This window comes from Thamnophis sirtalis, unplaced genomic scaffold (genome assembly GCF_051295495.1).
Source record: "Thamnophis sirtalis isolate CommonGarterSnake01/CBP01778 unplaced genomic scaffold, rThaSir2_p1.2 scaffold_10, whole genome shotgun sequence".
Classification (NCBI taxonomy): domain Eukaryota; kingdom Metazoa; phylum Chordata; class Lepidosauria; order Squamata; family Natricidae; genus Thamnophis; species Thamnophis sirtalis.
The window spans coordinates 6663492-6679935 of record NW_028261390.1 but is presented as its reverse complement, the minus strand read 5'-3'; the positions used below and the strand labels follow the sequence as shown (position 1 = coordinate 6679935).

At 42.9% G+C, this 16444-nt stretch overlaps 1 protein-coding gene across 1 annotated transcript in view; it reads right to left on the bottom strand.

Annotated features, from left to right (window-relative positions):
- SHROOM3 (shroom family member 3) overlaps positions 1 to 14560 on the bottom strand; it is a 214306-nt gene extending 199746 nt beyond the window's left edge. Inside the window, 1 exon segment of the mRNA XM_087723987.1 lies at positions 13645 to 14560. Coding sequence (XP_087580113.1) covers positions 13645 to 13908 — 264 coding nt within the window. The 5' untranslated portion in view covers positions 13909 to 14560.
- Positions 14561 to 16444: the final 1884 nt, after the last annotated feature.

Sequence of the window (16444 nt, the reverse complement as noted above, 5' to 3'; positions counted from 1 at the left end):
GAAAAAAAAACCCAGGAATGTTCAAACTTCAGAGCTTTAAGACTTGTAGACTTCAACTCCCAGAATTCCTCCTCTTGCTCTTCATCTTGATGATGTGCAGACAGGCGGGGGGGGGGAGGGAGCTGGAACCGGTTCTAAACGGCACTGTAGATTTGTGGATAGATAGATAGATAGATAGATAGATAGATAGATAGATAGATAGATAGATAGATAGATAGATAGATAGATAGATAGATAGATAGATAGATAGATAGATAGATAGATAGATGTGGGTGGGTAGGTGGGTGGGTGGGTGGGTGGATGGATGGAGATAGGTAGGTAGGTTGGTAGGTTGGTAGGTTGGTAGGTTGGTAGGTTGGTAGGTTGGTAGGTTGGTAGGTAGGTAGGTAGGTAGGTAGATAGATAGATATAGATGTAGGTAGGTGGGTGGGTGGGTGGGTGGGGAGGGAGGGAGGGAGGGAGAGAGAGAGAGAGAGAGAGAGAGAGAGAGAGAGAGAGATGTAGGTAGGTAGGTAGGTAGGTAGGTAGGTAGATGATAGATAGATAGATAGATAGATAGATAGATAGATAGATAGATAGATAGATAGATAGATGTAGGTAGGTAGGTAGGTAGGTAGGTAGGTAGGTAGATAGATAGATAGATAGATAGATAGATAGATAGATAGATAGATAGATAGATAGATAGATAGATGTAGGTAGGTAGGTAGGTAGGTAGGTAGGTAGGTAGGTAGGTAGATAGATAGATAGATAGATAGATAGATAGATAGATAGATAGATAGATAGATAGATAGATAGATAGATAGATAGATAGATAGATGTGGGTGGGTGGGTGGAAGGAAGGAAGGAAGGAAAGAAGAAAGAAAGAAAGAAAGAAAGAAAGAAAAGAAAAGAATAGAATTCTTTATTTGTCAAGTGTGATTGGACACACAAGGAATATGCTCTCAATGTACATAAAAAGACAAGATACATTTGTCACGAATCATAAGGTACAACACTTAATGATAGTCAGAGGGTGCAAATAAGCAATCAAATCATATTAGGAAATAATCAATATAAATCGTAAGGATACAAGCAACAAAGTTACAGTCCTGCAGTCACAAGTGGGAGGAGATGGGTGATAGGAATGATGAGAAGATTAATAGCAATAGTAATGCAGACTTAGTAAATAGTTTGACAGTGTTGAGGGAATCGTTTGTTTAGCAGAGTGATGGCAGTTGGGGGAAAAACTGTCCTTGTGTCTAATTGTCTTGGTGTGCAGTGCTCTATAGCATCATTTTGAGGATAGGAGTTGAAACAATTGATGTCCAGGATGTGAGGGGTCTGTAAATATTTTCACTGCCCTCTTTTTGACTCGTGCAGTGAACAGGTCCCTCAATGGAAGGCAGGTTGGTAGCAGTGGTGGGATTCATATAATTTAACAACCAGTTCTCTGCCCTAACGACCAGCTGGATAGGCGTGGCTCAGTTGTCATGTGACTGGGTAGGCGTGGTCAACTCAACGTCACTCAGGTTAATGGGCGCTTTGCCTTAGCTGTTACAATGGAATAAGGGTTAACCGGAGAGGCAGTTTCTGTAAGCAGGGCAATCAAAATTAGTCTAGAAACAACACCAGAATGTTTCCTTCCTGCCTTCCTTACAGGATTAGCCCTGCAAAGTGGGAAAAACCAAAAGGAGATTTCTTCCAACAACCGGTTCTCCAAACTGCTTAGAAAGTTACCAACCGGTTCTCCCGAATAGGTGCGAACCGGCTGAATCCCACCACTGGTTCGTAGCCATTGTTTTTTTCTGCAGTTCTAATTATTACTACATAGCTAAAAGCAAATGAAGGATTGTGGGGGTTTCCTTCCACCTTTCTTTCAGAAATGCGGCTGAACTACAATTCCCAGCAGAACCCTCTTGGAGATGTTATCAAGGGAGCCGGAAAATAGCATTCCCTCTTTAGCTAATTACCATGATGCAAGATCTTTTATTTTGATCACTGCAGGATCTCTAATTGAGTCCCTCGGTTGCTAAATAGCTTTATAGGCTCTTTGCCCATTAGAAGAAGGCTATTTTTAGAACACAGCAGGAATGGTATTCTTGGAATCAAGAAAATGACAGCTGGTTGGTTCCCCCCCCCCCCGGATGAATTGCTGTCTAGAGCCATCCTTTTCCTGCAAATTTAACCCAGAAATGACATTTTGTAGAACAGGGGGCGTCCAACGTTGATAACTTTCAAACCTGTGGACTTTTAACTCTCTGAATTCCCTAGCCCGGCATGAAGGCTGGGGAATTCTGGGAGTTAAAGTCCACAAATCTTGAACTTGTCAAGGGTGGACATTCCTGCTCGAGATCATGGCAGTCAAACTGACTTCATGACGATCCCCACATGTTCCTCAACACTCTATATCTTCCCCCCACCGCCAAGCTAAGGCATTTGAATTCTTTAATTCTCAGAAGTATAGAAATCACTAAATAACTTGAATTACAGGGACACGGAGTCTCAGTGGCTAAGATGCTGAACTTGTCGATCAGAAGGTCGGCAGTTTGGCGGTTCGAATCCCTAGCGCCGTGTAACGGAGTGAGCTCCTGTTACCTGCACCAGCTTCTGCCAACCTAGCAGCTCAAAAGGATGTAAAGATGCAGGTAGAAAAATAGGAACCACCTTTGGTGGGAAGGTAACAGCGTTCCGTGCGCCTTTAGTCATGCCGGCCACATGACCACGGAGACGTCTTCGGACAGTGCTGGCTCTTCGGCTTTGAAACAGAGATGAGCAGCGCCCCCTACAGTCAGGAATGACTAGCGCATATGTGCGAGGGGAACTTTTACCTTTACCTATATTGAATTACAGAACAAGGGGTGGATATTTATTATTTCTTAAGGCTGTGCAATGCTTCAGGTTCAAAACAAAAATAGGCCGTCCCGTAGCACTGCAATGCCTTTAAGCAGTTGCCCTTCAAAAAGAGCAGCCAGCCTTTTGAGCTGTTCTGCTAAAGGTTGAAAGTGCAACTAAACCAATTGTCCAATCTTAGCAATTTTAAGATTTGTGGACTTCAACTCCCAGAATTCCCCAGCCAGAAAGTCTTAAAGTTGCCACCTTTGAATTAAACAAGGAATCGTTGAGTCTGTCATCTGCACCTCTATAACTGTCTGGTTTGGCTCTGCAACCCAACAAGACAGATACAGACTTCAGAGGATAATAAGAATTGCAGAAAAAATAATTGCTACCAACCTGCCTTCCATTGAGAACCCGTACACTGCACGAGTAAAAAAGAGGGCTGTGAAAATATTTACAGATCCCTCGCATCCTGGTCATAAATTGTTACAACTCCTACCCTCAAAACAACACTATAGGGCACTGCACACCAGAACAACTAGACACAAGGACAGTTTTTCCCCGAATGCCATCACTCTGCTAAACCCTATGACTATCATTAAGTATTGTACCTGGTTCCACCACAAAACCGCGTTCCACTAAACCGCGCTCGACGAAACCGCGTAGCTGACGTCATCAACAGGGCGACAACAGCATGGAGACAGAAGCACGCTGTAAATGCTAAACCTAAAATTAACCCCTAAACCTAAACCTAACCCCCCTAAACCTAATCCTAAACCTAACCCTAAACCTAACCCTTAACCTAACCCTTAACCTAACCCTAAACCTAACCCTTAACCTAACCCTAACCCTAAACCTAATCCTAACCCTTAACCCTTAACCCTAACCCTAACCCTAACCCTAACCCTAACCCTAACCCTAACCCTAACCCTAACCCTTAACCTAACCCTAACCCTTAACCTAACCCTAAAGCTAACCCTAAAGCTAACCCTAAAGCTAACCCTAAACCTAACCCTTACCTTAAATTGAATCAGCTTGCTTTCAAAGCGCTATTTAAAGCGCCCTTCTTTCTCCGCGCTGGCTGTTGTCGCCCTGTTGATGACGTCAGCGCCGCGGTTTAATCGGGCGCGGCTTAGTCGAGTGCGGTTTTGACGGGTCACGATTGTACCTTATGATTCGTGACGAATGTGTCTTTTCTTTTATGTACACTGAGAGCATACGCACCAAAGACAAATTCCTTGTGTGTCCAAAAACACTTGGCCAATAAATAATTCTACTCTAACAAAAATTAAACGGATACACTGATGAAGTGGGATGCCAACAATTCTCTTTGGGCTGAGTGACATGAGTTCTAGTCTTGTTCCTGGCAAGGTTGGATTCGGGACAATCCATCAGCAGCTCATATGGCGTTCCCATCTGATGAGTATGTCACCTGGATTCATGCCAAAATCCAAAAATAACATCCAAGAGCCAAAGTTCAGAAGTATTTAATACGGCTAGAGCCACTGCATCCAGCATATAGAAGGCGCAGCTTCCATGCCAGAGCATCTCCAACAGCAGGATTGAAGAAGACCCTTTAATATTATTTATTTGTATCCCACCATTGTTGTTTTTGCAAATACCCCAAAGCAATAAATATATCATATTTCTATCCCCCCGCCCCCAGAATAACCCCACTATGAGGTGAGTTGGACAGAGAATGTGACTGGCCCAAAGTCACCCAGCTGGCTTTCATGCCTAAAGTGGGACTAGAACTCACAGTCTCCTGGTGATTGGCCCAAAATGACCCACCTGGGTTTCGTGCCTAAGGTGGGACTAGAACTCACAGTCTCCTGGTGATTGGCCCAAAATGACCCACCTGGGTTTCGTGCCTAAGGTGGGACTAGAACTCACAGTCTCCTAGTAATTGGCTTAAAGTCACCCAATTGGTTTTTCATGGGTAAGACAAGATTAGAACTCACCATCTCCCATTTTCTATCCTAGTGCTTTAACCACTAGCCCAATATTTCCTATATATAAATAAATATAAAAATGTAGAGAAATATGTTCTGTTTCCAACCTCTAGCTTTATTTTTTAGCTATTCTGTCACCCAGTTTCAGCTTTCAAACAATTTTAGGAGTTTATGACATTGGCACGTTACCAAACTGGACATTGGGATTATAATTGCAGAACCAACTGTTCAAATTCTCTTTTATTTTTATACAGTATGTAATATGTGTATTTATGTATTAGTGTGTAGGTGGATGGATGGATGGATGGATGGATAGGTAGAAAAATGGCACATAGATAGATAGATAGATAGATAGATAGATAGATAGATAGATAGATAGATAGATAGATAGATAGATAGGATAGCTATGATAGAGATATAGAGATAGATAGATAGATAGATAGATAGATAGATAGATAGATAGATAGATAGATAGATAGATAGATAGATAGATAGATAGATAGATAGATAGATGATAGATAGTAATAGCAATAGCAATAGCAATAGCAATAGCAGTTAGACTTATATACCGCTTCATAGGGCTTTCAGCCTTCTCTAAACGGTTTACAGAGTCAGCATATTGCCCCCACAGTCTGGGTCCTCATTTTACCCACCTCGGAAGGATGGAAGGCTGAGTCAACCCTGGGCCGGTGAGATTTGAACCGCTGAACTGCAGCTAACAGTCAGCTGAAGTGGCCTGGAGTATTGTAGTCTAACCACTGCGCCAGCTCGGCTCTTCTTGGATAGATGATAGATAGATAGATAGATAGATAGATAGATAGATAGATAGATAGATAGATAGATAGATAGATAGGATAGCTATGATAGAGCTTTCAGCCCTCTCCAAGCGGTTTACAGAGTAAGCATATTGCCCCCAACAACAATCTGGGTCCTCATTTTACCCACCTTGGAAGGATGGAAGGCTGAGTCAACCCTGAGCCGGTGAGATTTGAACCGTTGAACTGCAGCTAACAGTCAGCTGAAGTGGCCTGCAGTATTGCACTCTAACCACTGCGCCACCTCGGCTCTTCTTGGATAGATGATTGATAGATAGATAGATAGATAGATAGATAGATAGATAGATAGATAGATAGATAGATAGATAGATAGATAGATAGATATGAGAGAGAGGGGAGGGAGGGAGGGAGAGAGACAGAGAGAGATTATAGAATGACAGTGTCCTGGAGTCCACTTCTATTACTATATATATTATTGCATGGGGAAATTGCAAAGTTTTTTTAAAAAATCCATGTATAAAAACATTTTTGGAAAGAGCAATTCGTTGCGATCTAAAGCTCAAGGCAGGCACCTCTTAATAGTTGGGAAAATCGTTACGCCTGGTTTGCAAATTGCTTAACTTTAGATCGCATTATCTATTTTAAGGCCCTGCTTTTAACAAGATGCCAAAGTGAAGTTTATCTTATGGCTGCCTTGGAGGCAGAGCGACATTTCTGCTGGAAACTGGAAGTGACTTTCGGGCCAACTGATTACCAAGGGACGATCATAAGACTGAAATGACACTGCGCGGGATGGACAATGTAGCCAGCCCGGCATTACAAGTTTCCAAGACGAAGAGCTAAGAAGATGGCAGGAATGTGATTTTTTAATAGGATTTGGTAGCAAATCTCCTCTGAAATGGACCCCACGGCTTCTTCAGTTATACAGAATATCAATCACACAGTTGTTCTGTCAAGGAACTGGGCAGCAGCTGTCCAAATGAAGTCGGGCACACTGACACAAACGTGTAGTTGTATACAAATAAATATAGTTCACATTTCGTATTCACAACAGTCAAGATAGTCAGGAGCACAGGAACCTCATGAGGTAAAAATTCAGACGGCAAACAGAGTACACAGGAAAAAAAAGGCGGGAGAAAAGGGAAACGCCCCCTTTGCATCCACAGCAACCAATCAGGGTGCAGATTGCCTCATCTGCATGAGTCCACGCTCTCCAACCAATCAACGCAGTGGTGGGTTCCGGATCCCGTCGCAACCAGTATACTGCGCACGGGGACGGGTGTGCTAATCGGGCACGCGCGCTGTGCAGCGTGCACGCCAGTGGTGGGTTTCAAAAATTGTTCGAGCCTACTCTGTGGGTGTGGCCTCCTTTGTGGGAGTGGCTTGTCGCCCATGTGACCGGATGGGAGTGGCTTGCCGCCCATGTGACCGGATATGAAGATGCCGACGATACTTGTCAGAACCACCTTAAATTACCTCACACACAACACTGGCCTGCATAAGAATATGGTATAAACTTGTTTTTTAAAAGGCATCTTTGGTTTGCGTTAAAACAACTTCAACACACGCAATGTTCTGATTGCACCACAAACGCAGTAGTCATCCTTACCTTTCACAGAGGCCCTGAGTTTTATAAATATGAGCATGATAGTGTGGAATAATCATATCCAAGGACCAGTGGTGGGTTTCAAAAAATTTTGGGACCTCTTCTGTAGGTGTGGCCTGCTTTGTGGGAGTGGCTTGCCCGCCATGTGACTGGGTGGGAGTAGCTTTCTGGCCATGTGACCGAGTGGGAGTGGCTTGACAGTCATGGGTGGGCGTGGCCATCTTGTAAAACGTGGTGAAACTCACTTAACAACGCTCTTGCTTAGCAACCAAAATGTTGGCTCGGGAATTCTGGCATTTGAAGCATGCAAGTCTTAAAGCTTTCAAGTTACAAGATCCTTGCACCCCTAACCCTTTAGAAAAAAAAAACCCAGGGATGTTCAAACTTGACAGCTTTAAGACTTGAAGGTTTAGATAGGATTCTTAGAGGTGGGCGGGGCGATTGGTGAGCCAGCCTATCAGTGAGTGGCGGGCGGGGCAAGCGTGGTGCGGATGGGCGGGGGGAGGGAACTGGAACAGGTTCTAAACGGCACAGTAGATTTGTAGAACCTCTTCTATAGAAGAGATTAGAACTGGCAGGAACCCACCCCTGGTCTTATTTTCTTTTGACATCCCCCCCCAAAATAAATGCTTGGCCTTATTTTCGGGGAGGTCTTATTATTTTTGAGGTGCAGGAGGCGGTGAGCGTGGTCACCTCATGGCTGCTGCTGTGTTGCAATATTTTCGGGGAGGGCTTATTTTAGTGCATGCGCTCAAAAGTCCGATTGGGCTTATTATGTGGGGAGGTCTTATTTTCGGGACAACAGGGAAGTATGCAAAGCAAACCATGGCTTAATGTGACGCCGCTCCTGATCCAATGAGGAATAAAGTGTTTCAAAAATGAAGTGCTTTCAATAGCAGGCATATGATATTCTAGATCCATGATGGCCAACCTATGGTGCGTGTGAGCCAGAGGTGGCAGTCAGAATCCAGCTGCTCTTCTGGTTTCCATCATGCACATGCATGCCGGCCAGCCAGTCTTCACAGGCGCCGGAGCACCAGAAAACACCCTGAAAATGGCCCGAAAAACACCCTGAAAATGGCTCGAAAAACAGCCTCCAAATAGGCTGTTTTGGGGGCATTTTTCAGGCCAAAAATGGCCTAAAAATGCCCCAAATAACAGTCTGAAAATGGCCAATAAACCAGGCATGTGTGCGCACTGCCCAGCTGGTCTTCAGATTTCTGGTGCTCTGGCGCGCACACATGCACACACACGTATGGTGTGGCACGGTGCTGAAAAGGCACTCAGTGCCGAAAAGATTTGACGCTCGGTACCGAAAAGGTTCTCCATCACCGTTCTAGGTATTCTTGAAATAACACTGCAGAATTGGCTCAAAAAGAAAAAGAAAAAGCCAGAAACTGAACTCATGATGATGATGTAAAACACACTTCAAGCATGTCTGACATTAAGGGAATTGGTTGTCGTAGAAACCAAACCCCACAGTCCCATTGTTGTTGCTTGAATGAGCTGTATTAGCTGTAATAAGCCTTTTATTTTTAAAGGCATAATGTGGTTTCCCCCCTTGTAAATGTTTTTCAGCCCTGGAAGTTTATTACTGTATGCCGGTAAATGTTCCTCTTCAAAGTCATGGAACATCTTGCTGCATTTGGCGGTGTCCCTGGTTTTCATCGCGGCTTGTGTTATGTTTGATTTCCATTATTTATATAGGGAGATTTTTAATGCCATTTTTAAAACCCTGCTGTATCCTGTCCAGGGTCCATTAAGAGGATAAAAGTAAACAAATAAATACAGTTTGTATTGCTTTATGGAAGAGCAGTCAATATCTCTTTGGATTAAGCTCGCCAACAGAACCGCCCCCCACTTACGATTGGTCACTTAGCAACTACGCGAAGTTACGGTGGACTTTGAAAAAAAGTACTTACAGCCCAGATTCAAAGTTCCAATGGCCAGGAACCCCCCACCCCACCCTCCACCGGTGTGGTCACATGATCAAATTTCAGATACTCTTGAAGAGCCGAGGTGGTGCAGTGGGTAGAGTGCAGTACTGCGGGCCACTTTAGCTGACTGCTAGCTGCAGTTCAGCGGTTCTAATCTCACCGGCTCAAAGTTGACTCAGCCTTCCATCCTTCCGAGGTGGGTGAAATGAGGACCCAGACTGTGGGGGCGATAAACCGCTTAAAGAGGGCTGAAAGCCCTATAAAGCGGTATATAAGTCTAACTGCTATTGCTATTGCTATCTGGTCTGTAGTTATGGCCATTTGTATCTTCTGGAAGTCACATGACTGCAATTTACTATGAAACACCCCCCCCCCCGGAACCATAATTTACTCAGACTTGCTGGCAAAAACTTCCCATATCAAACTGCAGTTAAGGTACTCAATTCTGTTTTTTCCATGTAGCCAGCAATTAAGGCATGAAGAATAAGGGGTGGGTCCGTAATCCTCTTGTTTCCTTCTTCTATTCCTTCCTAAGGCAGCTAGCCTGTTTTTCCGAAAATAAGACCTCTTCGGATAATAATAGCAATAGCAATAGCAGTTAGACTTATATGCCGCTTCATAGGGCTTTCAGCCCTCTCTAAGCGGTTTACAGAGTCGGCAGTATTGCCCCCACAGTCTGGGTCCTCATTTCACCCACCTCGGAAGGATGGAAGGCTGAGTCAACCTTGAGCCGGTAAGATTAGAACCGCCGAATTGCAGATAGCAGTCAGCTGAAGTGGCCTGCAGTACTGCACTCTTACCACTGCGCCACCTCGGCTCCCAATCGGGCTTTTGAGCACTTGCGCTAAAATAAGCCCTCCCCTGAAAATAAGTCCTCCCCAAAAATATTGCAACACAGCGGCAGCCACGAGGTGACCACGCTCGCCACCTCCTGCACCTCAAAAATAATAAGACCTCCCTGAAAATAAGGCCAAGTGCTTATTTCAGGGGGGGGTCAAAAGAAAATAAGACCCTGTTTATTTTCGGGGAAACACGGTAGAATTTGTAATCTCCTACGTTTAATAGTGTAAGAGAGTTGGAAGAGAAGGCGCTCTTTGAGATTGATGGTTTTCTTGCAGACGTTTCATTTCCAAAACAGGGAAGATCATTGCTGACGCTAGCACTGATGATGTTACCTAGTTGGGTCATGAAACGTCTACAAGAAAACCAGGAAGCTTGGATCACATGACCCTGTGACACTGCAATTGTTATAAATACGAGCCAGTTGCCAAGCGTCCGGGTTTTGATCACGTGACCACAGGGATGCTGCGATGGTCGTAAATGTGAAAAACGGTCATAAGTCATTTTTTTCAGTGCTGATAACTTCAAACAGTTGTGGTTCAAACTAGATATCATATCAATGGTGGGATTCACGTACCTTCACTACTGGTTCGCGAATGTGAGCGCATGCGCAGAAGGTCGCAGATTATATTGGGGCATGTGGGTGGAGCCTGCAACAGCAGCCGCTACTGGTTCGCCCGAATTGGTAAGAACCGGCTGCACGCTACCTCTGTATCATACACACAGTCCTATGTGTATGCTTTGAACACAATTCAGGAGCAGCCTTTTGGAAAATGTTGGAAGGCAAACTCAATGTTTCTCATTTGTTTAGAAAGAGGTTCTTTAAAAACTTGTAGGGCTATAACTCATTGAAGCAGCTGCAATTCCAAGATACGGCTGCTTTAATGGATCGTAAAAGGCGCTGCGATGGTATTCCCACCCATTCTGAACTATCTCGTTCCAATGAAATATAAACATTGCCGAATCTTCTGCGTGCCAGGATTATCCTCAATACAGAGACCAAATTGGCTTAACTTCAAAAGAGAAATACAAACAATTTTACAAAGAAGATTCTAATCTTCACATCATAGCTAGGAAAGCTGCTTCCAGGAAGATGACAGCTCCTTGAGCTGTCAGTCAAAACACAGGAACAATTATTCCACATGTTCCTCCTGAATGAATTTGGGATTTAAAAAAAAAAAAAAACAAGGCTGAAGAAATGGAAAAAAAAAACAGGAGCATGGCCTTTTGGTATACTGTAGGTTGTTTTCAACTTACAGCCAGCCACAGGCGAACCTAAAATTTCTGTTGCTAAGCAAGGCGGTTGTTAAGTGAGTTCTATCCCATGTTATGACCAGTGGTGGGTTTCAAATTTTTTTAGAACCTCTTCTGAGGTGTGGCCTGCTTTGTGGGAGTGGCTTGCTGGCCATGTGACTGGATGGGAGTGGCTTGCCAGCCATGTGACCGGGTGGGAGTGGTTTGCCGGCCATGTGACTGGGTGGGCGTGGCCAACTTGTAAAATGTGGTGAAACTCACTTAACAACGCTCTTGCTTAGCAACCAAAATGTTGGCTCAGAAACTCTGGCATTTGAAGCACGCGAGTCTTAAAGCTGTCAAGTTACAAGACCCTTGCACCCCTAACACGTTAGAAAAAAAACCCAGGGGTGTTCAAACTTGACAGCTTTAAGACTTGTGGACTTCAACTCCCAGAATTCCTCCTCTCGCTCTTCATCTTGATGATGGGCGGACGGGCAGGGGGAGGGAGCTGGAACCGGTTCTAAACGGCACTGTAGATTTGTGGAACCTCTTCTATAGAAGACGTTAGAACTGGCAGGAACCCATCCCTGGTTACGACCATCCTTGGCACAGTTGTAGAATTGAATCATTACAGTTATTAAGTTAGTAATACAGTTGTTAAGTGAATCTGGCTTCCCTATTGACTTTCCTTGTCAAAAGGTCGCAAAAGGTGATCACGTGACCCCGGGACATTGCGACTGTCATAAATAGGAGACAGCAGCCAACCATCTGAATTTTGATCACATGGCCATGGGGATATTGCAATGGTTGTAAGTGTGAAACACAGTTTCTGTGCTGTTGTAATTTCAGTCCCTGAATGAACTGTTGTAAGTCGAGGATTACCTGCATATATGTTCTACTAGTGTTTGAAAGGAATTCATTTTCCTTTCAGTACTTTTCATCTCCTTAAATGAAGAAAGTGAAATGAAATCCAAGGCTAATATTACAGAGTAAGTATATACCTCATCTTTATTTACTGAGAAATATCTCAGCAGTTTTGAGAAGCTTCTGCAACTGTTGGTCTGGCACCCAATTTCCCAAGTAAGCTAAAAACAACTAAATGTAGTTTAAACAAAACCCAAATATTTTCTTTAGGCTTTCCCAAATTTACAAAATCCTGAAAAAAATCAGGGAAATTACTAGATAGTTGATATGTTAGAAATCTTTTGTTCATTCTTTAAATACCTTTACCTCTTTGGTAAATGAAGTCATTTAGAAAAAAATCATAACTCACATTTCGTACTATAAATCTAAGGAACTCAACTACAGTCCTCAAAGCTTGAGTCTCAAAAGTTACCTAGCTACCTTTTGGGGGGAAATAAATTAATACAAACAATAATTTACCACATTCCCACTTGATCGTTTTTTCCTGTTCCAGAGGCCTATCACACTCATTGAAAAGGGATTTGCTTTTGTATACCTTTAAAAAAATGCCAAATGGATTCTAAATATAATTTCACACACACACAATGTGAAACTATGAAGTGGTATTTAGCTTTAGTTTAACATATAAATTGGATAGTGGCTTAGCGAACAAATCATTAAGGAAAAATTATGAAGCACATTGTGGAGATAAAGTTTCAGCTCTGAAATGCAAAGTTCAGAAAACAACAAATTACCCCTTTTACCTTAAGATTTAAAAAAAAAAAACTTGGAATGGCGCAACAAATGTAAAAGTTTTTATACTTGGAAAACACTTGATCCCTTTTGCAAAACGTTCAGTGAAACCTCTATAGCTTATAGATGCTTGTCAGTTGATTCATACTGATTCAAATAAAAATTTTATGTAGCTAGCACAAGTCTAGCAGATTCTTATATTTGCAACTAACATTTAATGCAAATAAAACATTTACATTTAAAAAAAACAATGCAGAATGTATGAACTAAAAGGACCAAAATATATAGATGATTGGGTCTTTTTTTTTTTTTTTTTGCAACCTTTACTGGAGCATTATTAAACTTTTCAGCTGAAATATGTCATTTTAAGCACCCAATCGATTTAAATAACCTGAATCAGGAGGTGTAAATAACTTTAATCCGCCTGAAACGAATTAGCCTGAATCATGTTAAATCCAAGCATCTTGATTGTTATTGGTTACAAATCAGCTCAGAAGTTACAGGATCCACCTTGAGAAGCGAAAAATTGTTTAAGTCATTAATGTATGTCTCCATATCTTTGAAATTTGCTCTTTCGAAGAATCTATATAAAACAGTACTTATTGGTCTGTGCCAAATAGTGTCCCGTCCCCCCCCCCGCACTTGGCTTCACAATGGCCTAAAATGTTGAACAACCTTCAAATCACAAGACAAAGACCTCACTCCTTCCTCATTCTTTCCTGGAATCAACGCTTTGCTTCACCTGGTACTCTTGAAAGAAATCCTAGCTGTTAAATCTGCTTTAAATTCCTCTTAAACTCTTATTTAAATCAAATAAACAGAGTTACCTTGGAGATGATTAATGGTTCTTTATGCTCCAGTCCGCCTTTCAGTGTAAATCCCCACGGAGCTCCTCCATGGAGTAATACTTCCAAGTAAAGGTATCTCCCCTTATGGGTTGAGTTAGCTTCTGAAGAAGAAATGACGCTTCTGTTTACGCTGTCCAACATCATGAACCTCATAACTTGGTCTTTCCAAGTGCCCTCTGAACACACCCTCAGTAGCCCGTAGAGTTTGGGAACGAGAGCATCGAAGATGGAAAACCTCCACATTCGTGATGAAGGATCTCACCCTCTGCCAGATCATAGGCCGTAAGGATCACCAAGAAGGACAAGTCCATTTCCCTGGTGGCCACCAGAAGTCCACGGTGCTACACAGAGAATTCTTCAGGAGAACATTCGGCCACCTTAGTCAAACCAGTCCAACTTTAGGAGATGTTTTCAGCGCAACGCATTTCACCTCCCCTCTGCAAAACCTTTCTCTCTCAAAATCTCTTCCCGTGAACATTGCCCCAAGCTGGGCCTTCTTCACGGCGTCAGGAGCAGGAAGAAGGCGAAAGGAAGGAAGAAAAGGACCAAGGAGATAGAGAGAAAGTAAGACATTTCAATCTGTTGGGGAGCAAACTCTTTAAATGAGCTCCTAGTGCTTCGTCTTTGATTGATGATCGGCCCTCTCCCCCAGTCCCTCCGCAATTTACCATTACAATGGCTGGTTTTTCCTCAGTTCATTGCATCTGAAGAATGAAAGCATCTTCTGCTGTTCTTCAACAGGCTTTTTCTACTAACTTCACTGTTTTGTGGCTTGTCAGAAGCAGCAGGACAGAAAAGGAGGATGGGAGGGGGAGCAAAGCCCAGACTTTCCTTCCTTCCTTCCTTCCTTCCTTCCTTCCTTCCTTCCTTCCTTCCTTCTTTCTTTCTTTCTTTCTTTCTTTCTTCCTTCCTTCTTTTCTTTTCCACTTGCTCTGTAGAGTTTGGATGTCGAACGGACTTGCCCAGTTGAATTTATAAAGGGGGAAGGAGACCGTGCCAGGAAAACAGGAAAGGCAGGTGAAATTAATCCCTTGCAAAATGTGAAGGAGACGGCTTCGCTCTTTTCAGCTTTCCCCACTCCGCTGCCTCTGTTCTCAAGCCTTCTGTTGTTGAAGGAGAGCGTTCAGCCCAGAGAGGCAGCAACAGCCAGAGAGAGAGAGGGAGAGAGAGAGAGAGGGAGGGAGAGAGGGAGAGAGGGAGGAGTGATTTGTTAAGGACTCCAGAAGCTGCTAGCTGCAATTGAGTAAAAGTGCATGCAATATAAAGTTGATAGCGGTCATTTCCACACAACGGCTGTGCTGGAAATGAAACTTTACCAACTTCAACAACTCGGATGGCCTCCAAAATAGTTTGCTGTCCACTAGAGATAACACGATAGCAGCATTCTAATATTTGAGGGGCTGCCACCAAGAAGACGGGGGAATAACAATACCTATTTTCCAAAGCCCCGGAAGGCAAGACAAGAAACAATGAATGGAAACTAATCAGGGAGAAAAGTAACCTAGAACTAAGGAGAAATTTCCTGACCTGTGGAACAACTTGCCTCCGGAAGTTGTGGGTGTGCCATCACTTGAGGTTTTTAAGAAGATATTGGACAGCCACTTGTCTGGAATGGTGTAGGGTGCCCTGCTTGAGCAGGGGTTGGACTAGAAGACCTCCAAGGTCCCTTCCAACTCTGTTACTCTATTACCGTAAATGTGTTAAATTAAGAGAATTTGTAAAGCAGCCCTTAGAACAGACTTAAACCCTTAATATTATGTTTGTCTGACTTCATACCACGATAGGTGGATGCCAGCATAGAAAGAAGGCAACCTTTCCATTTGTAGAACATTGTGAAAAGATTTGCTTATTGCACCAAATCAAAAATAAACAACCTATCTGTCTTTTCAACCTTCTTTAGAATCAATTTGTTTTTTCCAAATTCCAAAAGTGAAAACATGCCAAGAAACGCTCAACTGCATTAGATCTCACACTTACAGATGAAATACTCCAGGTTCTTAATTTATAATCCAGTCCAGCTACCAAAATACCCAGCATTTTCAAAGAAAGGAGAGAGAAACAAATGGAAGATGAAAACAACATTCCAAATAAGGCAAATTCATTCTGATATCAAAATAGATGGTACGATGCGTCTTCTGATATTTAAGTATTTATTACATCTGGTGAGGAAAACTATATTTTAAGCGCAGTCCAGCTTCTAGACATTTAATGTAATTTAAAGGAAAGACCTCTAGGGGTCAACAGAAAACCAGATTCTGTGAAATGTTTTAATCCATAATATCTGTTTGAGAGATCTAGAATGCACTGGGTCCATTATTCTCTGACCTGATTACCAGTTTGAGCTGGATCAGTTAGCAGAAGTTCATTATGTCAGGATGATTTAAAATTCTTTTCTACAAAGTGATGATTGCTATAAAAAAATCCATAATCTAAAGGGGAAAGTCAATGAATAAAACCACCTGTTTCTTACAGGTATTCTTCGGGATCAGTAAATAATTAAAAGAACAGGAAGAAGTTGGCCAGCGTAACAAGAAGTTTCCACAATTATTTCCAGGTCAGGGCTGGGAGTTTTCTTACTCCTGGTGAGGATAAAAGATGACATTGAAAAGATGTATTTGATATTTGTTTGTGAGTGTACACACAGCCAGACAGGGTGGGAAGGGGAGGGAGGGAGGGTGGGAGGGAGAGAGGGATGGAGAGAGAGAGAGAGAGAGAGAGAGAGAGAGAGAGAGAGAGAGAGAGAGAGAGAGAGAGAGAGAGAGAGATGAGACGGGAGGGA